The sequence below is a fragment of the Nelumbo nucifera genome, chromosome 3 (assembly GCF_055504915.1).
Source record: "Nelumbo nucifera cultivar China Antique chromosome 3, China Antique-T2T, whole genome shotgun sequence".
Taxonomy (NCBI): domain Eukaryota; kingdom Viridiplantae; phylum Streptophyta; class Magnoliopsida; order Proteales; family Nelumbonaceae; genus Nelumbo; species Nelumbo nucifera.
This window is the reverse complement of record NC_142651.1, coordinates 48790-74022: the sequence shown is the minus strand read 5'-3', so window position 1 is coordinate 74022 and position 25233 is coordinate 48790. Positions and strand designations below refer to the sequence as shown.

Here is a 25233-nt window from a genome sequence, read left to right as displayed (position 1 = left end):
TTGTCTTTTTTATACTATTTTTGATGCTAATACTTTCAACCTAGGTTAGAAAATGGTTATGAGCATGGAACCAGGTCATTAGCTAAAATAGAACTCTCGCTAATGCTGCTAGTTGACATTGCAGAGAAGCAAAGGAAAGATTGTAATAAGAAATTCTGCAAAGCATTGTTCTCATCACATTAGGTAGCTATCTTACCACCCTAAGCCATCCTTCGAGAATCATAACGTTATTATTAAAATCAGGTATCAACTAAGACATCTCATAGAGCACATTTCAAACCATTCCACATTAACAAAAACAAGACATAAGAAACGGTTCATGCAGCCAGGTTTCTAACAACCCTTAATTGTAGCTGTAAACAAAGAGTGACAACCAAGACAAACGGCAATGAGAAAATATATGTAGTAGACCACAATCGGTGCCCACTCATTATAGGAATGCATCCTTCTCAAGCAGCTTCAGTACTTCTTGTTGATTGTTCAGCTTGGCAACATCAATAGGTGTTTTTCCATCCAAGTTCTGAAGAGTGCTGCAGTAAAACAACCATGGGAGTGAGCAGAGGTAATAACATGAGAAACCAATTTTGGGTGAGAGATGGCTTCTCTTACACAGCAGCACCATTTTCCAAGAGAATAGCTACGCACTCCTTTCTGCCATAGCCAGCAGCATAATGGAGAGCAGTGTTTTTATTCTTATCTAAAGCATCAACTGTTGCTCCAGCCTCAAGAAGGACCTGAGCACACTTAACCTGGTGCGACAAGAGCAAACTAGATTTAATACCTTTTCATTTAAGACAACAAATATATGACCTGAACTCAGAGTTAAAACATTGCCGTCAATTATTGTAGAAAACAAAATAAAAAGTTACCAAGGCCAGAACTACTACTCCATCCCCCTTAAGTTTTTTATCTGGTTAATAAGATGAAACAGCATTTTAGCTTGTGCAGTCAGCTAAATGCCTCTCCAAGAAAAACAATACTGATCCCTTTGTCAAAACTGAACCTGTAAATTTCTCTTGGGTGTTTGTAGTCAAGAGCATATAGTTGGGATAAAGGCTTTGATGATGATGTTTGTCATGACCAAGGTTTTGAAATGAAGTCATAGACAAGGCAGTTGGGAGTTGGAGAGGCAATGCACAAACTTCAAGGAGGTTTGAGGGGTCTCAAAGTATATATTATATATAATATTGGCACTGAATAGAATGGAATGGCGAAACAGGATTCATGTAGCTGGACCCATATAGTAGGGACAAGGCTTAGATGCTGAGAGCGATGATATTCTTTTATAGCCAATTTACATCTTTCCATCTTTATTACAAACATTCTTTTTAATTTAAAAGTATGCTTTTGAAAAGGTATTTTGCATTTTGTCTTATGTTTATAACCTTCTCTAATTAAATTAAATGGTTTTTGTACTTAATTATTTTCACATATACTTATTTTAAGTATATTAAGCATATTTAAGTCTTAATTTCTGTTTTTGGTAAAAAAATCTTATTAATTCAACCCATATGGTTGAGTATACTATACTTACCATGTTTTTTTATGTATGCTGAGAGCATAATTTACTTCTTTCGTAGTCAACTTATATATTTACTTCATCACATGTATATTTGTTTTAATATGAATCCCATGTTTTAGACAATTTATTTTATGCTTATAACCTTTTACTTAACTTACTAAAAAACAATCTTTTTACTTAATTTACATATACTAAAATAATTTATAAGTTTTTTAATGAATATTTTTCATCATATATAGCTTTATTATTAGAACTACATGGCTTGCAATTGAAAATGGACAAGAAGTGTTTAACAATTTTGTTTAACTTTTAAATTTTCTATTTATACTTTTTATTTTCTGATTTGAAGAAAAATCATGGTCATCATTTTTAGTTTGTAGATTGATGATTCCCATTGTCAGGTGTCATGGATGAACCAAAGAATGAAGATGATATTCCCCCACGTGTAGTACATTAAGACAGAGTAGCACATTAAGATTTATATTTAGTAAGAGAAAAGCAAAGAAACATTTTTGGTTGAAGAAAGATATTATGAGTGATTAATTATCAAACAAAAAAGATATTGAGAGATTTTTTAGTTCAAACTGTCTTGTTTTATTTGTAACCATCCGAATAAAGTTTTGTTTAATTTCAGGAAGTATTATATATTAATATATCTTTTGTCATATGCCTCATCAAAATGAAGCGTGAGGGCATATGCCTCACAAAATTGAGGCATAAGCCTTTAGCCACATGCACAAGACACTGAAGCAAATCAGGCATTTTGGTTCCACCTCATCGCCTTGCCTCAGGGCCTTTTAGAACCATGGTCATGACAACTTGGTTGTCAGCACCAAAATCTAGTACACGGTACTATATGCATGACAAGATATTAGAACTGCCCTGCTGTGCATCAAATTTGACCAGATACAAAATTGTTCCCAATTCCTTGACGAAACTCGGAAACATGCTAGGCTGAAATTGTAACCAACTAAAGCTGTTTTTTTATAAATAACTAAAGCTATTTTTTTTTTCAATAACCAAATTAAGTTTGTCTACCACAAACCTTCGTACCTCACCATAACCACATGCAAAATGCAAAGCTGTCCTTCCTTCAGAATCTTGTTCATCTTTATCAGCTCCAGAAGCCAGCAAATTCTTCAAACCCTACATGAATAACTAATTATTTGAACATTTTTTACTAATGGAAACAAACTATAATTGAAATAAGCTACAAGGCTTAATCATATTAAGCTCAAGGAAAAACTGTGGTAACTCTGGCTACCGAGAAAGACTGAAATATAACAATGCATCAAATAAACCACTAATAGGTCTTGGACCAACACTTTAAGATACATTGACAGGAAATAGAAACCCTAGGCCTAAACTAGATAAAAAAAGCACTTGGATTAAGCCATTTAATAGGAGAAAAGTATTATTATCCCCTCCCCAGCAATAGTCTGAAATATAACTTTGGTTAGACATTAATTGGGTTTTGAACTGGTACTCAAAAGTCTTTGAACTGAACTCCAGAAGATGAAATAAACCAGAATTAAAAACACTTGAAATAATAGTCCAAGTACTGAAAACAATGTCCTAATTATGCCAAAATTAATTTTACACTTTCCTACAATTACCTAGAAAAAAAACATCAAAATAGATTTAGATGAGCCAAAACTTGGTGTCCAGAGACTTGAATTGGCCCCAAAATGATACCCTTGAAACCTTGAAAAATCACCTAAATTGGGCTTGATTGGGCCTTCATCCAGGCCCATGAAGGTCTGAGCCAAATTAGACCAGACCAATTCTGGGTTATTAGAGTCTGGAAAATCTGGATGCGGACTGGTTTTGATCTGGTCCGGGTCTACGATGAATCAACTCATTGTGTCAACTCAGCCAAGTCAAGTGAACCAGGCAGATGGAATTTATATGTATACTTATTTGCAAGGCATTATATCAAACACATGCCATGCACATAAAATGCACATGGGGAGAGTGCCTACAAACTACCACATGGGCCCCTGTCACCTCTGTGGGGCAGCCCTAGTATGTGCAGCAAGGTAAAAAGGGGATATTCTGGGGTGTGGTGCAAAGTAAGTTGTGAGGTATGCAAGGGTGCACCACGAGGGGGCAAGCCTGGGGGGTGGTACTGAATCAGTACAAGCCTGGTTCGTGTCAACCCCTTATGGGTAATCTTCCCTACATGGTATTTCTGTTTTCTTTCTGACTGCTTTATCATCATAAAATATAAAAGAAAAACAATTTCTACGGCTTCATAATTTAGCATCTCAGGTTGAGATTGGGAAAGTTTGTAATTTGTAAGGCTCCAACATGACTGAAACAGATAATTACATAAAACCTGAGTATAAGCCAAGGTCACTGAAACAAGTACACAATAAAATAAATAAATAGAATGTTCATGTTATAGGGCTGGAAACGGAATCCTTTTGTTCAATTTTTATTTTATTCTATTTTATTTAATTATTTTTTATTTTGAGGAGAGATTATTTTCATTAAACAAAATTTACAACCAGATGTATAAGCTATCACCCAGCCTGAAAAACCAAAAAGAAGACCCTCCCATCCAACGAGGCAAAGAAGAATCACTACTATACAAGGAATCCCTATCCACCCCAGATTGTGCAAGAGCATTCGCCATGCTATTCAGCTCTCGAAGGATCCACCTGAAATGGCAATTTACCCGGGACAAGATTTCCCTAATCTCATTGAAGATGTGAGAGAATCTCCAAGGACCATCACTTAGGTTCTGCATTCAACTGATTCCTTGCTTCTCCTTCCACCACCACTGAACAGATGTTCAGAGAAACCATGATCCTCAGACCAAACAAGCTCACCAATGGAATTATGAAACATGTCCCCAATGCCAGCCTGATCCCTATGGCTTGACAGACTAACACAGCTGCCATTGAACTGAAGAATGTTCTCCAAAGGGGGCCAGGTTAACACTGTTAGCAGCAGCCAAAGAAGAACTTGGAACCTGCCCCGAGTTTCTAAATTTCCTAAAGAGATGCATCTGAACTGCTTTGTAGCTAATACCCAAGAGTTGATTTGGAAAGTGGTTCTCCTTAATAATTCCTCCAAAGAGGAACTTTTGTCTTAAAAAATTCTTTTGCTATGCTCCTCCAAATACACACCACATGGCATGGATGACAGCCTGACCAAAAAGGGAGCCTCTTTTACCCAACTTACACCCCAGTCACTGATTAAGAAAATCAATCAAATAATTGAGCGGAACCCAATAAAAACTACTGTTAAAGAGGATATCAAGGAAATGTTGCAAAAGGCTGCAAGCTACCTCACTATTGATAAGAGGCTAGTTGCTGGAATCTGCATCCTTCAAAAACATCACACCAAGTATAAATGCCCCTTCCTTCTCCTCAAAATCCTGTCAAAAGTATTAATACCACCAGAAGTTGCCTCCCACACAAAGAAACAATCAGAGGGACCACTAAGAGCCAATGTTTTACCTAGAGGCTGAACCATTTTTTGCCTCCAGATCACAGGACACCGGTTCAACCATCTGGGTTGAACAGGTCAGACATGACATAGCAGCAAATTACAAATATATACATATAAATGTATAGGTATAGATATAAATGTGTATTTTATCAATAAAATAAGGTATAATTATATTCTACATATAATATATTTATTATTTTAGATTTTCACTTTTTTTTTGAAAAGGTAAGGTAATTTATTAAAGTAAGAGCCAGTACAAAGGAGCCTAGGCCATTAGAGGCTGCCTAGAGCCACCACAAATTACAGATACAACCAGTTCTGAGATCTAAACAACAGACTCAAATTCTGATTTTTAAACAACTCCGATGCTGACACCCATGACAGAAGTTTACCCACAGCTTTCTGCACCATTTCCTCTGAAGATTTAGCTTTGCCCTGAAAAATTCTGTTATTTCTTTCAATCCAGATAGTCCAAAGCACAGCAGCCGGTATAGTCTTCCGAACCAAGATACCTTTCTTGCTGAGACCCTCAATCTGCCAATACAACAGCAGATCCTTAACAAAAATTGGCATTACCCAGCTGATTTCCAAAGGTTGGAGAAAATGCCTCCAAATATAATTCGAGACTGGGCAATGTAAGGCCAGATGTTCAGTAGTTTCTACTACCCCACCACATAAGCCACATGACATGTCTGAAATCTGAATGCCACGTTTCACTAGATTAACTTTGGATAGACATTTATTTAAAGCTATTGTCCAAAGCAAAAACTTCACTTTAGGAGGACTGAATGAGCTCCAAATCTGCCTAGCCGGAAAGTTTTCCTGACCTGAACTTATCAACTTACTGAACATAGACTTAACAGAAAACATGTCATTGGCTTCCCATTTCCATCTCCAAGCATCCTCCATGTTTGGGTCAATCCTCTGGTTCTGGAGCAGGCCCAACAGAATTGCATACTCCTCAATTTCCCAGTCAAAGAGGCGCCTCCTACAAGTTAGGTTCCAACTGAAAGAGCTACCATCCACGTTGAAATTCTCAGCCACCGAGGAGTCCTGATTTACAGAAATTTGATACAAGAGAGGAAAGGCATCTTTCAGACACACTTCAGAACACCAAGTGTCTTTCCAAAATTTGATTCTTTCCCCATTTCCCAAGTTGTAACCAATTCCTTCCTCAAATAAACTAGCGTTATTCATTATACCTGTCCAAATAGAACTTATCCCTCTTGAAATAGGAGAATTGGATCTCCAATCACCCCAGTCCACTCCATATTTGTCCACAATCAGCTTTCTCCACCAAGCATTTCTTTCATTTGCAAATCTCCAAAGCCATTTACACAGGAGGGCAGAATTGAATTTCTTCAATTTTCTTATTCCCAACCCTCCAACTTCCTTAGGAAGACACACTTGATCCCAGTTTACAACATGAACCTTCTACTCCTCCTCCCAACCTCTTCAGAGAAAGTTTTTATGTAGTTGTTCCACTCTGTTAGCCACTTTGGAAGAAATAGGAAATAGGGAGAGGTAGTAAGTAGGTAAATTAGAAAGAGTACTCTTAATCAAAATCACTCTCCCCCCAAAAGAAAGGTATTTAGCCTTCCAGGAAGCCAATTTCTTCTCCATTCTTTCAACCACTGGATTCCAAATCTGAGAGGAAGTATATTTAGCTCCAAGAGGGAGCCCCAAGTACTTGACCAGAAGATGGGCAGTTTGACAAGCCATAACTTATGCACAAACTTCTAGATTTTTAATAAGACCTACAAAGATAATCTGAGATTTACTCAAATTAACCTTAAGGCCAGACACCACCTCAAACCAACTCAAAATTCCAAGCACCACCTCCAGTTGATTAGGAGAAGGATCAACAAAGCATAAGGTGTCATCAGCAAATTGAAGAATATTGACTTTTTCTTTTCTCAGAGCAATTGCAAAGCCCTCCCAAAGCCCATTCTCAGCAGCCTTCTTGCTAAAAAGAGAGAAAATTTCCATGACACAAATGAAGAGTAGGGGAGAGAGAGGGTCACCTTGCCTCAAACCTCTTGAACTTTCAAAAAACTCCGTCGTTTGCCCGTTAATTAAGATGAAGAACTTAGGAGTCTTAACACAAACTCTGATCCAGTTTCTCCAAAGCTGCCCAAAATTCATTTTCTCCAAAACCAGATCCAAGCAGTGCCAGTTAACATGACCATAAGCTTTTTCAATATCCAGTTTACACAAAACACCTGGGGTCCCCTCTCTTCTTCTGGACTCCAACAGTTCATTAGCAATGAGAACAAAGTCAACCATCTGTCTACCTGGGACAAAAGCACTTTGGTTACAAGAGATAACACTGCCTAACACACACTTCATTCTTTCAGCCAAAACCTTAGCCAAGATTTTGTAGAAACTGTGCAAGAGACTAATGGGCCTCTGAAGTCCTTTATATTGACAGCCCCCTCAATTTTGGAATAAGAGTGATGAAAGTTGCATTCAGACTTCTCTGAAAGGAGGCATTAGTGTGAAATGCCTGAAACACCTGCATCAGATTGCTCCTCACAATATTCCAACATTTTAAATAGAATAGATTAGAGAACCCATCAGGACCCGATGATTTATCATTTTCTAGCTTCTTTACTGCACCCTTAATTTCCTCTTCTGAGAATGGTCTCTCTAGCCAGATTTTCTGCTCTTCATTTAACTTATTAAATTGGAGCTCGGAGGGAAAAGGCCTTTGAGCCCACTTCTCTTTATAAAGGTTCTTATAGAAAGTAGCTACAGATTTGACTTCAGAACTAGACTCACCACACCTGTCCTCCCACACCAGCTTGCTGATTGAAGAGAACCTAGCACAAGCATTTGCCATTTTGTGAAAGAACTTTGTATTTTTATCCCCCTCTTTGAGCCAAATGGATTTAGCTCTTTGTCTCCACTTCCTCTCTTCCTCAACTGCCATCTTATCATATCTGATTTTTGCAATTGACCTCTTAAGTCTCAGATCTTCAGACAAGGGACCCGCCTCTTCAGCTCTATCAATCTCTACAATGGTGCTCAACAAAGCCTTCTTATCAGTAACCCACTTCATATTCTTCTCCTTACTCCAAATTTTTAGTTTACCCTTGACAGCCTTTAATTTTGATGCCATAACGAAAGAACTAGAGCCCTCCACTTGCAACTCATTCCACACAGAGCTGATTAAGGGGATAAGATTTTCCTCCTCAAACCAAGCATTTTCAAACTTAAACGGGGATTTGACTCTCACGGAGACCACAAACAAGCTGAAAAGGGCTATGGTCGGACATCGATCTAGGAAGGGTAAGCTATCTGAAATCAGGAAAGAATTCATCCCAGTTTGAAGAAACCAAGAATCAGTCCAGCCTAACCAGGGTCGGGACAGATTGGTTATTGGTCCAAGTGAATCTATTACCCTGAATTGGGACGTCCATTAATTCCATACTGTTTATGAAGTCAGCAAACATGTTCATCGAACCAATTCTTCTACCCCCTGTATTCTTCTCATCTACCGAAATAGTTGCATTAAAATCACCCCCAATTACCCAAGGACAGTTCTGAGAGTCTCTCAAATCTGATAATTCCGCCCAAAAAGCCACCCGAGAGTTAGAATCAACAGGACCATAAACGTTTGTGACTTGAATAAGTTTTCCATCTTGTAGTTTCAGTCTCAGAGTGATTGAGAAATTACCAAATTTGCAAGAAACCAAAGAACAGAAAGTGGGGTCCCAAAGGCTCACAATTCCACCAGCACTCCCCAAGGCAGCCAAGGCCTTCCATCTGACTTGACCCTCCCCCCAAGCACTTCGAATTGTAATAGCATCAACCCACTCCAGCTTAGTTTCTTGGAGCAAGAAAATCTTAGACTTCGATTGCTTTAAAGAACCACATACCATTATCCTCCTCCTTCCCGACCCCAGCCCTCTAACATTCCAGGAAAGAATTCACTTCCATAAGAAAAAACTAAAGAAAAGGACCCACACCTCACATCTTCTTAGACCCCCTTGCAGTCCCTTCACTGCTCCCCACCTTATCATTCAGACCCCAAGTTAATCTCATCATTTCTCTGCTTCTCTTTGTTTTTAATCCCCCCTTTTTTGCCGCCAATTTCCCCCTCTCCATAAGCACTCTTTGTTCAATTCCTTCCAAGAACTTAATAGTATCAGCTTCCATCCCCTCCATCGAAATTCCCAGGAAAGTCCCCAGCCCCAGAAGTTTCGATGTCACCCAAGAAGATTGATTAGTTTCAGACTTACTGTCCTTGCCTACCTCCACGGATGATGAACTTGCTTTCCCCTTGTTTCCTAACAAGACTTCTCCATTGCTTCTCTTCATTTGCTTGGGGCTTACACCACTATTTCCCAACTCTTTGGATTGATCAAGACAATTTCCCACATTCCCACTATGAACCTCATTACCCACCACCGCAATAGGGGTCGCCACCAATGGAGTCTCTTCCACTGGCACCAAAGGCAGCTCTTGACTTTGTTGCCGCCTGTTGTCCATCTCCAACACACTTTTTGAAGAAGACCAAACTTTTTGAGATGAAGTAGCAGCCTGACTCAGATCACCCATCGCCATATTATCAGGGCTAGGAATGTAGGCTAGAGGAGAACCATCACTTGGATTCAACTGCTGTTTGGATGGCAGACTAACCCAAGTCGGTTCCAACCAAACCAGACTATAATTTGTTTGTCTACTAGTGAACCACCGAGGCTCACTAAAAAACTTTTTACCTTCAAGTTTCTTCACCAATTGAGTAGAGCGGGTAGACAAGGACTTAAATCTAGCTTGACCCGGATCCAGTACCTGAGTCCAAATCTGAATCTCCTCATCTTCCTTGGAATCCGATCTGGCCCCTTGTCGAGCCTCCCTCCCCTTAAACCTCGAGACCTCCACGTCTAACTCCGCGTGAGAGTTTTTAAATCCTCCACCCTCGGAAAATCCCCATTTCTTCCCTTCATTAATTCGGGCGTGCGAAGATTCAAAGCACTCAGCCTGAGGACAATCCTGGTCATCCAGCGGAACTGCTTGTGGACGGATCAGATTGATCCCACGACCATCTTCTTCCCCTCCGTTAACCTCCAGCGAGCTACTCAGTGACCTTTTAAGGAACTCTTGCGATAGTGAGCTTTCTCCCTCGTCTTCTAAGACCACCGTATTAGAGATTTTCGAGCTCCTTCCCTGCAATCGGAACTGACTGTTCTCATGAATCTCCTGCGTCCAACTTCGGACCGTCGGCAGCGGCTCAGGCCAAATACAGATTTCAAATATCGACTCCCCCACAACAACCTCCACTTTTTCAGAAATCTTCCCAGACCTTTTCACCTTCATTCGAACCCACTCACAGGTTAAAAGCTCCTCAGGGGAGTCATCGGTTTCCACGAAACCACCACAAGCATCCCCTATGTTCTTGATCACACTCGGGCACCACAGTATCAGAGGAAGACCATACACCCTCACCCAGATGGTTTTTGAACGGTTTGAATCTTCAGTTGATTCCGGATAGAAGCACCAAGCGCTTGCGCCCCACCAGTCCAGAAAGAGATGATTTCTCCCCATTTGCCATGGACCCTGCTTAAGGATCCAAGCCGCCGCTGATCTCGAAGAGAATATGAAAACCCACCCTCCACTGAAATCTTCCCACCAAGCAATCTCTCAGGAATCTCCTTCTGGCCTCTACGCCTTGTGTAAATATCATTTGTCGGTCCTCCACCTTGATTTCAGACTGCCCAAAATTCGGCCAAACTCCAATCATAACCTCCTTACGGTAAGAGAAGTTCGGTCTCCTCCTCGCCCCTTTCTCTATACCCCTGTACCAATTCCTAGCTTCCCATCTCCTTCCACCTCTCTGATCTTTCCGAAGAGATCTACCTCGAAACATCTTCACCCCGAGAACTCAACCCCGAGCACTTAGATTTTCATTTTTATTTGAAAAGATTATCAAAATTGGGACTTGAGGCCAAAAAAGGGGGCTTTTGGCTAAAATAGTGGGTTTGGCACCTTGCCACGCATAGACCTTGAAAAGTTACTAGAAATCAAAAGAAGGATCACCCTAATCGGACATCCGAACACAAAGTTATAGTCTCCGAAAGTTTGTATATACATTTAGTGTGCAACATGCGACCCAATGACTAGGTCGAACAGGTCAAAAGTTTAACCACTTGGCGGTTTTTGACGAAGTCAACAATTTTTTAAGGATTTTTGGGTTTTATGAGAACCAGACCCACGAAACAGGATTCATGTAGTCAATCAAATACAGTTTTTTTATCAATAAAGAAGGATAAATTTAATTAAATTGAAAAACAGATTACAGCCAGAAGAACACAGACACAACAATCAAAAAGAATTACAAAACTGTCCATAATAGATTTTGTCTGTACACTCCTCGTTTTGCTAGCGAGTCAGCCATCCCATTTGCAGTCCTTCTGATCCAAGTGAAAGTAGCATTGAGCTCCCTTGCTAAACTTTCAATATCTCACAAGGAATGTCTATAAATCCAGGGAGTGCTACCTCTGAAATTGGACCAAGAAATCACCGGTTTTGAATCTCCTTCAACCTCCAAGTGTTTAAAATATGCTTGTTTTGCTAGTTTTAACCCCTATAAAAGAGCATGAATCTCAGCCTTTATGGAGTCTCTAATCCCTATAGGCCCTGAATACATAGCCAGAACTTTGTTTGCTGAATCTCTGAACACACCCCCTATACCTGCCAATCCCGAATTCCCTATGGAACTGCCATCAAAATTCAACTTTAACTTATTTGCAGCCGGGGGTTTCCATTCCATCACCATCTTTTCTTTCTTCTTAGTTGAAAATGCCACTTCTTTCCAAGCCCGCAAGTTATCAGCCACAGAGAAGCTTTGGAACAGCTCGAGTGTTTTTACCCAAAGAGCAACTTTTAACTAGTGCTATGCATCGAAAGTGGCATAAGGCACAAGGCATAAAAGATTTTTATTAAAAACAAAGAAAAATGATATCCTCCTTCCTCTTCTTCTTCCTCCCCTTCCTCCTCGTCCCCCTCCTCTTAAGGAGCCTTATGCCTCCTTGTGTTTGGGAGGCTTATGCCTCTTACGTTCTGAACTACGCCTCATAACTCTAGGTAGTGGAACGCTTCACGTCACGCCTCCGTATTTTAAAACATTGCATACAAATTATTTTAACACATTACTCATTGTATAAAATATCAAAATCTTCCAGTGAATTTTACTAATAGTATATATCAAATCGCAATTTGGATAAATATCTTGTTCAAAACCAATCAGTTTGCAGCCCTAAAGACCAACCACATACCAGGTGCGTAGGTTTTCTCTCTCCCCAGTCTCCTTCCCTCCCTCACCCTCTCTCTGATCAGTATAGAACTCTTAGCATATCCTAACAAATCAAGGAATAGAGGAGTTACATTAGAATTACACCTTTTTAAGCAGTCTTATAAGACCACATTCGAGTAATTCTAACACCATCCTCCACTATATCCTCTACAAGTGATTCTTACTCTTCTAGTTTAGCATTTTTCGTTGTTTGTCATACCACCTATATTTCTCATCCACTACTGATTGCCCACAGGTATTCTTTTGTCCATAGTTCCATGTATGTTACTCTTGATCCTACAGATATTACAAGCACCATTTTTTATCAGTATTACAAGCACTATTTTTCATTGATAACAGATCAAAGTTTTATTAATTATGGAAAAAGAACAACGAAGTATGCCCAGAACCCCTTATTCACAGAGTTAGGCTAGCTCCCTGTTACCTACCCTCTATATTCCTTCCCTTTTACATAATCCAATTTGAACCCTAGGAGAACCTACTGCAAAACAAATGGTATTTATATACCCCTCTATTCAAAGCATTAACTAAACTATTTGTTGATCTCTAAATCCAAGTGAATATCATCTTTAATTGCCCTACCAAATATCTCACTTTCCTTACCATGTGTCTATATGGTTAAGATGCTAGACAATCATTTTTGGGCCCACACTTGAGTATCCTTCCACCATAATATCTTATGCCTTGCGGTAATATCAATAGTTCTTCCCTTGTAGAATCCCCATAGCTAATAGGTCCTGAAAACTCCCCCAATGCTCAACTCTCCATGATTGCCCAAGCTACAGCCATCAAAGTTTAGTTTGAGAACATTAAGTGGAGGGGGTACAGTTTAAGATTGCGATGTATGATATAGGACAAGGTAGGGATCCCACAATCAGATCTACTGGCAGGTTTTGTGGAGTAAAGGTGGGGTACTTTGGGTGATGAAGTAAAAGATACATCACTTAGAAGAAGAAATAGGTCAGAGAGGGAAAAAAAGAGAAAAGTTCCTAGCAACAAGCAGAATTTACTAAACCAAACCAAACTTTGTTTCATCAAATAAACTCTTCAATTGCAAGACAAATCCATAAGAAACCCATAGGGGCACTTAAATAAGGACTCTTAACTCCTAAAGAGCTACAATAACACATTACTAACCCCATAAACTCATGATTGAACCAGTTGACCCCAATGCTTCTGGGTTCATTTCATCCTCAAACTTCTCACTTGCAACAAAAAAGAAGACTTAGTGAACAACCTAATAACCTGGCCAATTGAACCACTGAACCGTTTGATCCAGTCAGTAGGTCACAGGCCAGACATTTATTCTCTTTTTTTTTTGATGAATAATAGTAAGTTTATTGATTCAGAAGCAAATTAGAGTGACTTCATACATCATCCCAGTGAGAGGCGCGAGCTACAGCCCCTCCTTGAAACTTACAAGTAAACTAGGAAAGAAAAACCAGAATCACAACTGAGCCCAAAATAATTCTTCCCTATTTACCCCTTGCTTAGCTAACACATCTGACAAGGTATTTGCTAATCTCCCCACCCACTGTACAGTGACCAACATATTCCTTGTCAACCAACTAAATTTCTTCATTTCATTCTTGTATTGCCACATAGCCTCTTCAGAATTTTTCAACCAACCCACCACCACTTTGGAATCCCCCTCGATTATTAGTTGTTGTACCCCCAGTTGGTTTGCAAATTGGACCCCTTGTACAGCAGCTAAAAGTTCTGCCCTGATGGAATTCCCAATTCCCAAAGGACTTGAGTAGAGCAACAAAATCTCTCCCTTCTCATTTCTCAAAGCACCCCCCATTCCGGATAATCCTGGATTACCCATGCTGCTTCCATCAAAGTTCAACTTAATTGAGCCTTCGGGTGGAGGAGACCAGCTTGTAATTGATTTGGCCTTTAAAGATGAGCACCTTGCTACTGCTAACCAATTTCTCCAAATGTCATTAAAGGAAAATTGACGAAAGATTTCCAAGGTCTTCAGCCAATGTATTGCCCTGTTTAACACACAGTCTTTCAAATCTTGGTTGTTCCTTTCCTTATCTTGAAAAATTCTGAGATTCCTTTCTTCCCAAAGAGTCCAAGTCAAGGTAGCACGAGCACATCTCCACATAATTCTCCCTATTTTTGTAGGCCAATAAAAGGTAGAATGGTTGAAGAGCATGTGAACTTCTGCTGATAGACTCCAACTACCCCCAAACAACGAAAGTAGCCAAGCCCAAAGGTCTGCAGAAAAGGGACAAGATACTAATAGATGGTAACAATCCTCACCGTGAGCTCTACAGAGTATACACCAATTAGGACAAATACAGAGAAAAGGTCTTCTCTTTTGTAGGTTGTCTAAAGTGTTTACTTTCCCATGGAAAACTTCCCAACAAAAAGCCATAATTTTTGGGGGGACTGGCCTACATCAAATTTCTTTTGACGGAAAGGGTTGGTGAGTAGAAAGTTGAGAGATGGACTTGAAAAAAGAAGCACAAGTGAAGGTTCCATTGGGTCTAGGAGTCCAAACCCTCTTATCTGGCTTGGAGGGATCCAAACAAACCTGATTAAGACACCCAAGCAAAAAAGAAAGAGACTCAATTTCAGCATCCCTAAGTCCTCTACGAAAACCAAAATCCCAAGTAGGATCTAAGGGTGTTCCCAAGGGTGAGACAAATTTTGAGACCACCTCTTTTTTGTACAAAGAAATAGAAAAAAGTGAGGGAAACAAATCCTTTAACGATGAGTCTCCTACCCAAATATCCTCCCAAAAAATGAGCCAGAACAAACTTCATACTTGATAAAATTGAGGAATTGAGGAAGGGTGTTGTGAATAGTCTTCCAAGGTGCTGCTAGGTTAGCTTGCCTCGATACACCAGCATCCCATCCATTCTCTGACCTCCCATGAATGCTTCCCACCACCTCATGCCACAATCTCTCTCTTTCCAAAGGCCATCTCCACAACCATTTCCCTAACAAAGCTTGATTCTTTCTAATTACCCTCCCAATTCCCAAGCCCCCCTCTTCTTTACTTCTGCACACAATTTCCCAATTAACGAAGTGATCCTTTTTCTCTTGTCCCGGCTCCCATAAGAAGTCTCTCATCAACTTCTCCAGCTTCCTAGCTTCCCTAACTAGTATCCTAAAGACAGACAAATAATAGGTAGGTAAGTTAGCCAAGGTAGCTCTTATTAGGGTAATTCTTCCTCCTAAAGAAATATAGTTCCTCTTCCAGGAGACTAATCTCTTCTCAAATTTTTCTAACACTGGGGTCCAAAATCTACTCTCCCTAGGATTTGCCCCTAAAGGAAGCCCTAAATATGACATAGGCCAAGCAGAGGTGGAACACTCAAGACACTCCACAATAGCCTCAACCACCCCTACCTTCAAATTTATACCTGCTACGCAACTCTTTTCCAGATTTATTCTCTTTTGTGTATTTTTACCTATTTTCATCATTAATTACTATAATTCCAATTTATCATACTTCTGTTTAACATCATTAATAATATAATATCATGCCAAATTTATTTTGCAAATTTTCTGTAGTTTTCTAGATTTTCTGTATTTTTACCTAATTTATGACATCATGGGTTGACAAATTTGACCCAGATTGTTGAACCATTGAACTGACACCCAAATGAAAAGTGGTTCCATTCTGGGTCATTTTTTTTCTTTTTCCTTTTTTTGGACAGAAAGCAAGGTATTACTATTACTATTACTATTACTATTACTATTACTATTACTATTACTATTACTATTACTATTACTATTACTATTAAGTTTAAACAAAGAAAAAAAATAGAGTTATTTCCAGGAATCAAAGAGGCAAGACCGACGATCAGGTTTGGGTTATTACGAAGTTCGAGAGGTTTGGAAAGAAGAGGGTGAATGTTGTCGAGAGGCTTTCAGGAATGAAAAGTAGGAGACCAGACAAGGGGAAAAGGCATGAGAGGCATGAGAGGCATTCAGGAATGACCATCCATTTTGGGCCTTTTGTGGTGGAGAATCCCTCTATTCCACCGCAAGCAACCAGTTTGGCTTCTTCTGATTAGGGTACGATAAGAACCGAAGGAGAAAATAAAGGTAAGAATGTAAATTTTGGGGAAGAAGAGGGGGAGATGTAAGAGGGGTAGATGCACTAAGAAGGGGAGGAAAGGAGGATAGGTAGTTAAAGAAGATGAAGTCAGGAGTACAGAAGTTTGCAACCCAGGGGAGGAGGGTAAAGTCACAAAGAGGAGCCTTTCTGATGCTAGCAATAATGTTTTAAGAATTGATGTCCAAGTAGGCAGATTTGGAGTGGACTTAGGTCAACGAAGGAGACAAGTGAGCACAGAAGGGGATGAAGCTGTTTCAGAGATGGCGAAGAAAGCCAGAGATTCAAGTAGGGTCCAAATTGTTCATGTTTCAAAAGTTTTTTCAAGATTAAAGGATGGTTTGATTGGTACTGGTCCTACAAAAAAGAGGTCCTAGGGTCGGAGGCCTGAAGAAGAAGCTTGTTGAGAATTGGGGTGCAGAGTCTCAAGGTATAGACAAGGAGGATCTACAACCATGTTCAGTTCCTGTGGATGGTGTGGTGACCAGATTGCAGTCAGAAGAAAAGGAAGCTGAGGTTGATCAAGATCGTAAGACGATTCTAATTGACTTTGCATCTGCCAGGGTGGAAGATAAAGGAGGTATGGTAGAGATTGAGAGTTTGGCAGAGAGGGATGTTAGGGTTGGATAGAGTTTAGGCCCTTTTTTTTCGTGGAAAGGAGTTTGAGGATGGCTTTCGAAGCATTTGAAAGAAGCAAAAGAGAAGAGAGTCTCAAGAAGACCGTTGGTGGTGAAGGTGGAGAGGTGTGGAATGAAGATGGGGACGGGCAAGACAAAGCTTTTGAAGTGGAAGATTAAGATTTCGGGGCCTTCTATTGTTTTTGTTTTGTTATCATTTGTCTGCTTTGTTGTTTTGTTGTTGGGGTGTTATCTTAACACCCGGTTGTTACACCAAATAATGGCAACCAGGACAGGTAGATCTTCAGAGCTGGTGAGATGCTTGCAAAAAGAAGTGACTAAACTTACTAAACGTAAATTAATTTAAAAACACCAGAACATACTAAAAATAGCAAGTCCATAAGTTGCCATAAATACTAACTTTTTAATAACAGTAAATTTGTAGAGAACTTAGAACCCTATTCTTGAAACACTTAGAACTAGAAAATAAATTAAAAAAAGTAACTCAAAAGTATTTTTCTGACAACTGGCTGAATAAATTTCATTAAAAACTCAAAAATATCAATATCCTTATCACCCAAAAATTCTGAAATTAGTGTTAGGAATTAAAATAAAAAATATTTACTTCATGGATTCATTGCTTCTGTATATGCATCAATGTGTCTTGTTGTTGAAGATACCTACGAATTCATTTCTTCTGTATATAATCCACCAAAGTGGTGCAAAGAAGCCATGAACACCAAGATGTAGACCATATAGAAAATGATATGTCAGAATCAGATTCCCATCCAAAAACATATCTTTGGTACATTGGTATGGAGTAAATGGGTTTTCTCTGTGGTGAAGTTGTCTAATAGGAAAATGATACCATAAAGCCCACTTAGTATCTCATGTATATAAATGAGAGTATTGAACAGCCTTGACAGTTATCACTGAAGTGAAGCTGGACCTCTCCAAGGACCATAGATAGTTGAGTAAGTCTTTCAGTGGAGCTACCTACAAAGGACCAAAGCCTTCTCTTAGACTTTGAACTCTTTGGAGATGAACCAAAGCCTTCTCTTAGGCCAAGTCTGAGTTGTAGGGGCAGTTGAAAATCAATACAATAGCTTACCAACCAAGAGACTTCATTCAAAATAAGTGAACTGACCAACAAAAACCAAACCAAGCTAAAACAGGTTATGAGTTTGAAGTACCTCAACATCACCGATACTGGCAGTGTGATGCACACTTGACTCATCCTCATTCCCAGTTTCTTCTTCCCCTTCATCTGGTCCAGAAAGATCAGCTGAAGTAGCAGCTTCTCCCGGAACCGCAAGACCCATGGCTTGGCCTAGCTTTTGTAATACAACAGGATCATTCCAGTACCTAGAATGGGGGGAAACCAAAATCAGATCAATGCAAAGAAGGAAAAGAAGAATAAGGAACAAGATTCTCTTGGAAAAGATATTAACTGATAAACTACGGGCTTAACAATTAAGCATGTTTGCAAGACCCATACAGGGGCTGTTTGATGATAGCTGAAGTGACCAAACTGAAAAACATATTGCTTTGTCTTTAGTACATAAGGTTTTAAGGAGGCCATGTGCTCCTTAATGGCTTATGCTGAATTTGGGCAGATTACTTTACCTTCAAACATTTAATTATTTGTCCATTAAAAGACAAAGCTATAAGTTGTTCAGTTCAGAACATTGAATTGTTATCTAACAGCACCTTATGTAATTAACTCCATTGGCTGAACATATGGCAGAATTCAGATATAATTGCCATGTCAGCTACCTAACATATCATTATTTTTTGACATGGTAGGAACTATCTGTCATTAGGAACTACATATAAAACAAGTTCTTTCTATCTCTATTCCGTAACTTCATCATTGCAGCTGGACCACCACTCTCAATCTCCTCTAGAATAGGCTTCAATGATGGGTCTTCTTTGATGCGTGACATTCGCTCTTCAAGATCCTTATGTGACGGATTTACTAAATTCTCCAGCATGCCAGACATAGATGGATCCTGACAAAACATATTGAAGAAATTCCATCTTATTCAATGACATCCTTTCAAATGGGCATTCTCATATAAAAAGGATTTGCCAAACCATGCAAAACCAAATACCTGCATTAAAGCATTACCAAGTCGCTCAGCCATAGTCATGAACTGAGGATTTTGCATAACCTGTTGCATGGTAGAGTAATACTGCTGTGTGTCAAAGTCAGGAATACCATCATCGCTAGTGCCACGAACACTCTTCTGGAGCTGCTCAGCCATTTGAGTGAATGCAGGATCTTTTGCTATTTGTTCAGCTAATTCTTTTATGACTGGATCCTGCATTGATAACATCACATAGGAAATAAAACGAGGAACTTATAATATAAACAAAGCTATGCAAAGTTAAACAAATACAATTTAGAATAGAGACACTAATTTACTATAACAGAAGTATATAAGTTGAAGGGGTGTTTGCATGCTGCATGGAAATACATAAAATAACTCCAAGCCATAGAATATAAAGAATGAATATCAAAGAAGTTTACAATAAAGAATGACTATAACTTTTTTTATGAATAAAGTTAAAATTTTATTGATAAAAAAATAATAAGTAACAGTTACAAGCATCCCAAGAAGAGGCACGAGATGCAGCCTCACACTTAAAGAAAAGGCAACAAGAGATTTATAACTGTGCCCAAAACAACTGATCCCTCATTACCCCTTGCTTGGCTAAAGAATCAGCAAAACAATTAGCTTCCCTCCCCACCCATTGTATAACAGATTCATATGTTGTGTTAGGCATTTGAACTTCTTCATTTCATCTCTATGGTACCATATCATTGAATCGGATTCTTTATCCAGCCCACCACCACCTTAGAGTCACCTTCTAGCACCAAGTTTTCAACACTCATCTCTTTTGCTATCTGGACTCCTTACAATACTGCATATAACTCAGCCATAGTTGTCAAGGCGACGCCTAGGCGACAAGGCGCCCTTGGAGGCTCGCCTCTCCCAGTCGTCTAGCAGTTTTGTGCACTGGGTTATAAAATACTTTTATATTTTTAATTTTGACATTATAATTATAAAATAGACATTATTAAACTAGAATATTCATTTTATGTGTTTATATACTAATTTCTTTTTATTATTTTCTTATTTTCTTAGGGTTTAATCAATGCAACATTGCTAACTGCTGTATTGAACCCATGGTTCACAGTATTGATACACCTTTGTGTATTGGCAGAGGTGTATCGGTACTTATAATGATACTCCCCCTATTTTTTTTTATTTCTTTGGTTTTCAATTTCATTTTTAAATATATATATTATTTAAAAAAATGAGTCCCCCAAAAACACCTGTAAACAGGTATCAAGACCCCAAAGATACAATACAATACACCCGATATGGGGCGTATCGTATCGAAATTTTGATCCTTGATTGAACCCTCAAAAATTTCAAAACCTGAACCTATAAGCAAAGGAAGAACTTAAAATTTTGTCTAATCAACACATTTTCTTCTTCCATGTCTTCTTCTTCTTCTTCCACCTTTTCTTTTCTTCTTTCCTATAACAAAAGTAGAGGTTCAGCCCCTATATTTTTTGAATTTTCTTTACTTTGTTCTTTTTCTTCTCATAAAATGTTGATTTTCTAGACTTAAACATGAAACTTATACTTTTCTTATGAAAATTATGAATAATTAGTAAGGAAAGATGGTTATGGAACCTAGGGAACTACCCTAGGATACATGGTTTTACTTAAAAAAATTCATCGTCTAGGCAACGCCTAGGCGCCTCTCTCTAAACTACTGTAGCAGCCCAATACATGATTTACTTACACTCAATTCGCGATGAAGAACTAACAAAAAATGATGGAATTTATGAAATTTGAAGAAAAATACTCCTAACTTCTCTAGAGACCAATTTGAAGAAAGGTAGTGCCTCTTGAACCATTTCCCCAATATCCTCCTCCCAATCTCCTGAAAAGAGGAATCTATCAAGCTTTCTCAATATTGGTAGGCATTGCCCATTTGTCCAAGTAAATCTGCTGTGTGGAGGATCAATTAAACCCTTCCTCCTAATGAAATTGTCAAACCTTCTCATCCCCAAACTATCCCCCCTCCCCCATTTCCCCTATCATTCTCACTACATTGAAGTCACCCCCTAAACACCAAGTGCCCCCCCCCCCCTAATTATTGTCTCAACCCCTCAAACTCCACCCTCGCCTCCTTCATTTGGTCCATAAACATTTGTAAGCCCCTAACTACACTGCCCTTCCATCATTTAAAAGTAAATTGAAATTGAAACCCTGGATCCCAACTCCACCCTCGCCCCTTCTCCAACCTTTTTAAGAACCCTTGGATCCCAAATAACCACCAGACCACCGACCCGACAAGCCCTATGCATTCACCTCCACCCATTCTCTATTACTAGAACACCAAATTTCAGCCCTGAAGAACCTGGGCTGCCCAAACTACATCTAGCAAAGATTAATTTGATGTAACTAGGGGCTAGGCTAGGGATCCAAGAGGAATGACTCGTTATCCTCCTAAATATGTTTTGTCAATTCACCCATGACTAATGATAAAACTTCGTGAAATCCGATCATAACTGGAAAGTCTGAAGTCCCATATAAAAATCCCTCTTCTTCTTCCTAAACTTCTCAGCATATTAATAAAAAGACTGCCTCCATGGTGATCTCCCTGGTATGAAACCAAATTAGTTCTCTAGTTTCATGCCATAACCTCTGTTCAGTTACTCCCTCCCCAAGTTTAGGTGTACATCATGAGATTAATCCCACGATTCATGTAGCATCTTTTTTGTTCTCATCATCTTATTAAATAGTTTAGCCAGCCAAAATAGGCTTATCTAAATTTTAGCTTCAATCACTTTCTTTCTTACATTTATGAATTTTTATATTTTTTCCATGTTTTCTATACTTTTAGTCTTTTGCGAATTTTTAAACACATCCATTTTGCTTTCATTAAATATTGAACATCTTCATTCCACACACTAAGTTTCATTAGCACTTTGCCATTTTCCTTTAGATTTGGCATGTCTCTAATATAGCATATTCATCATATGAAATAAAATAAGTGTAACAAATGAAAGCTATTGTTCTTAATGATAGAAATAGCTACAAATTCAAAAAATAAACAGGAAAAAAAAAAGAGATTTAATACCCATGACATGCTGACAGGATTAAATGGTTTGATGTTTTAACTGCATGGATCAATGGGCCATTGACTCAGCTAACAATTGTTCATGCATATAAATGGTTAAGGGGCTAAACAGACCCAGAAATCAGGCTGGTAATGAGTCAACCAATCTGACCAGCTGGGTCAATGATGGGTTGAAAACAATGAGAAAGACAGAAGAGTGTGAAATAAAGGATCAAACAAAAGAACAAAACATGTGGTAAAGATCATTTTATGGCCCCTTAAGTTGAAGTCTGGTCTTTTTTATGCCCTTTTACTTATTTATAGTTTATACAAATATAGCATGATTCAGCCGCAAATATGGAAAATACCAAGGTGAGGCACAAGGCAGTTCCCAAAAAAAAAGCCTTATTGCCTAGGCATCACCTTGACAACCATGTCACTAAGTAACAAGAATGATGATAACATTAAAACCCAAGGTGTCCAGCCTTCCATATGAGACATTTGCACCACAATAAAACAAAGACGATGTTAATCTTTGATATTTGACTTAACCAACAGAAAATTAAACTGTGGTATTTTATCAGCAGCTGAACATGATATATTCAATAGAACTATGCAAAAGGGGGTAGACATTGACAACCTTTCTGCAATTGGTATATAAATCATTATCTTTTTCAAGCCAAATAACTATGGTGCAAAGGAACATTGTAGAAAAGAGAATTTACATTAAGAACATTAGACATTGCAGAAAAATCAAAAGAATCAGCAGCAATTCCAGTTGCTGGCCCAGAAGCAGCGCTTCTTTGTCCTGATTGTGGCTCAAGAATAGATGTTTCAGATTGGGAACCTTTGTTCTCTGGTGAACTTGAATTCTCTTCTGAAAAATAAAAGGAACTCATATGAGACAAAGCCACTTGATAATTGCTTTTCAGGAAAACAAGAGATAAACTACATTATAACCACAATATACCAACTGTGAACTCCAAAAACAATATTGATATGCAATAACATAAGAATTAAGAAAGAAGATATCAACTGCATCCAGCCCTTCGAAAAACAAACAAATAGGTCTGAAAAAAAAATCTACAGTCTTAAGACAAAGAAACTCCCATAACCGAAGTAAGACAAGTCAAAAGGCAATCTGGAAAATCCCAAGCTGCATGAAAGGAAAGCCCTCAGAGCAAAAACAGATTCATCTCAACCAAGTTTTACACCCTTAAACTATAAAAATTGTTATAAACCTATTTAGACACCATGCTCACAAATATGTTTGAAAGGACTTAAATTTAAATATGTTTTCTACTGCTACTTCATGTGCCATTTATATGTTTCCTATTGCTATTTCTCTTGAGGATAAGAAAACCCTTTTTCGGTTCTATCGCTCCGGATTCTCATCTCTTTTGGATTTTGATAGTTTATATTCCTTTCTTATCCCCCGGTGGATGTAAGCAATCTGTCAACCAAGGAAACCTTGTGCTCCTCTGTGGTTTGCTTATTTTTTAAATATTCTGCCTCTAATATTGCTGTAGTGAAGTCAATGATCATTTGTCTGCATGCCAAGTGCTACAAGAGATTGTCACTCCGCACAAGTGATATCAGAGCTTCAGGCCAGCCATCACAAAATGAAAAGAACGATACTCGTCAAAGAAAATGAAGGAAACGCTCAAACCCCATCTTTTCGTTAGTTTCAAATTTGAGGTCTAGAAAATGGCATCCATTTCAATAGATTTCAAGCATCCATTGAAATCCCGGTTACATCGTAAGGACAAACAAGAAAACAGAAAAAGGCATATATGGATAAGTTATAAATCTTATCAAGTAAAACAATGATTACAAGAGGAAGGATCGCAGTAAATTCTAGACTATAATTCTCTAGACACTCCAACGACAACGAACCCATAAATTCTATATTGCATACCTTAGAGGGAATAGGAGTAAGGGAAATTGGGGATTTGCAAATGAATTTCAGAAGCTATACAGTTAATATGCATACCCGCGCTGCAAGAAGCCGGAGCATCCTTCTGAAAATTTGACGCCATGAAGCAGCTGCGTCGATGTAAGGATAAAAAATAAATCAGAAAAGAATACGGCACGGATCAAGCTCCTAAGGAACCAGATCCGCTCCAGGAAGCAACTTGTAATTTATAAAATAATACCTAAGAGGTTCCAAACTTGACGATGGAATCACCAAACAGATTGAAGAAGCACTCTACACAAGGTTAAGGAAAAGCGCCCTTCTATCCGTATAAAGTTCAAAACCCTATAAACCACCGAAGCCAATAAGTGGATTAGAACTTCCGTGGGCTATCGCTATCCTCAGTTCCTCACACGGGGAATTGAATGTCTCTTCTGAAGACGCAATGACCATTTTATCCCCTAAACTTCTTTCAAGGGTTTGGATAAATTGTAGATAAGTATTCTACATCGGAGTATTCTCACTTTAGGGTCTGAACTTTGAAATGTATCACTTAGTGTTACGATAAGGGGTAAAATTACAAAAATCTCTCTTTTCTTCACTTTCATCTTTATGTTACCTTTGGACTTAGAATACAAACCCGTGGCAGCAAAGTAGGCGTTCGAATGTGATATTGCCCCAATGGATAGACTGAGATGCTTAATATGTAGTTGCTAATTTGCATTGGAAGTCTAACCGTAGAAGAAGATGAATAATGAAAAAAAAAAAAGAAAATCAAAATTTGGGCATTTTTGTAGTTTTATCCCTCATTGTAACATTTGGTTAAAGGTTTTGGACTTAAATGTATAGTTTTGAAAGCTTATGCACCAAAGTGATCCATTTGAAAGTTTAGGCCCTAAGGTAAAACTACCCCAAAGTGTTAGGCACCCTCTCTCTTAATTCAAATCAAAGTTTTAGCTTATAGTTTATAATCAACAAGAATGTTTGAAATGAAATTTCACTTTTTTAACAATCAAACGAAGGAGTTTGGTCAAGAAATTTGGCATATCAAGGTTTTGTGGGTTTTAGAACAAAATGGTGAGGTCTGATTGGTCAAATAGGGCCAATATGATGGAGATTTATGGCCAACAAGTTTGTATTAATGAAATTTACTGAAATAACATCTTTGTTTGATGGTGG

General features: G+C 38.6%; 1 protein-coding gene across 1 annotated transcript; it reads right to left on the bottom strand.

Annotated features, from left to right (window-relative positions):
• Nucleotides 1-211: 211 nt before the first annotated feature.
• On the bottom strand, nt 212-24565 carry LOC104592662 (ankyrin repeat domain-containing protein 2B-like). The gene is made up of 9 exons (XM_010252096.3): nt 24296-24565; nt 24133-24185; nt 22865-23016; nt 19109-19318; nt 18861-19006; nt 18188-18359; nt 2576-2668; nt 610-749; nt 212-530 (listed from the first exon to the last, which is right to left on the bottom strand). The coding sequence occupies exons 2-9, from the start codon at nt 24176-24178 to the stop codon at nt 431-433; spliced, it is 1059 nt and encodes a 352-aa protein (XP_010250398.1). The 5' UTR covers nt 24179-24185; nt 24296-24565; the 3' UTR covers nt 212-430.
• Nucleotides 24566-25233: the final 668 nt, after the last annotated feature.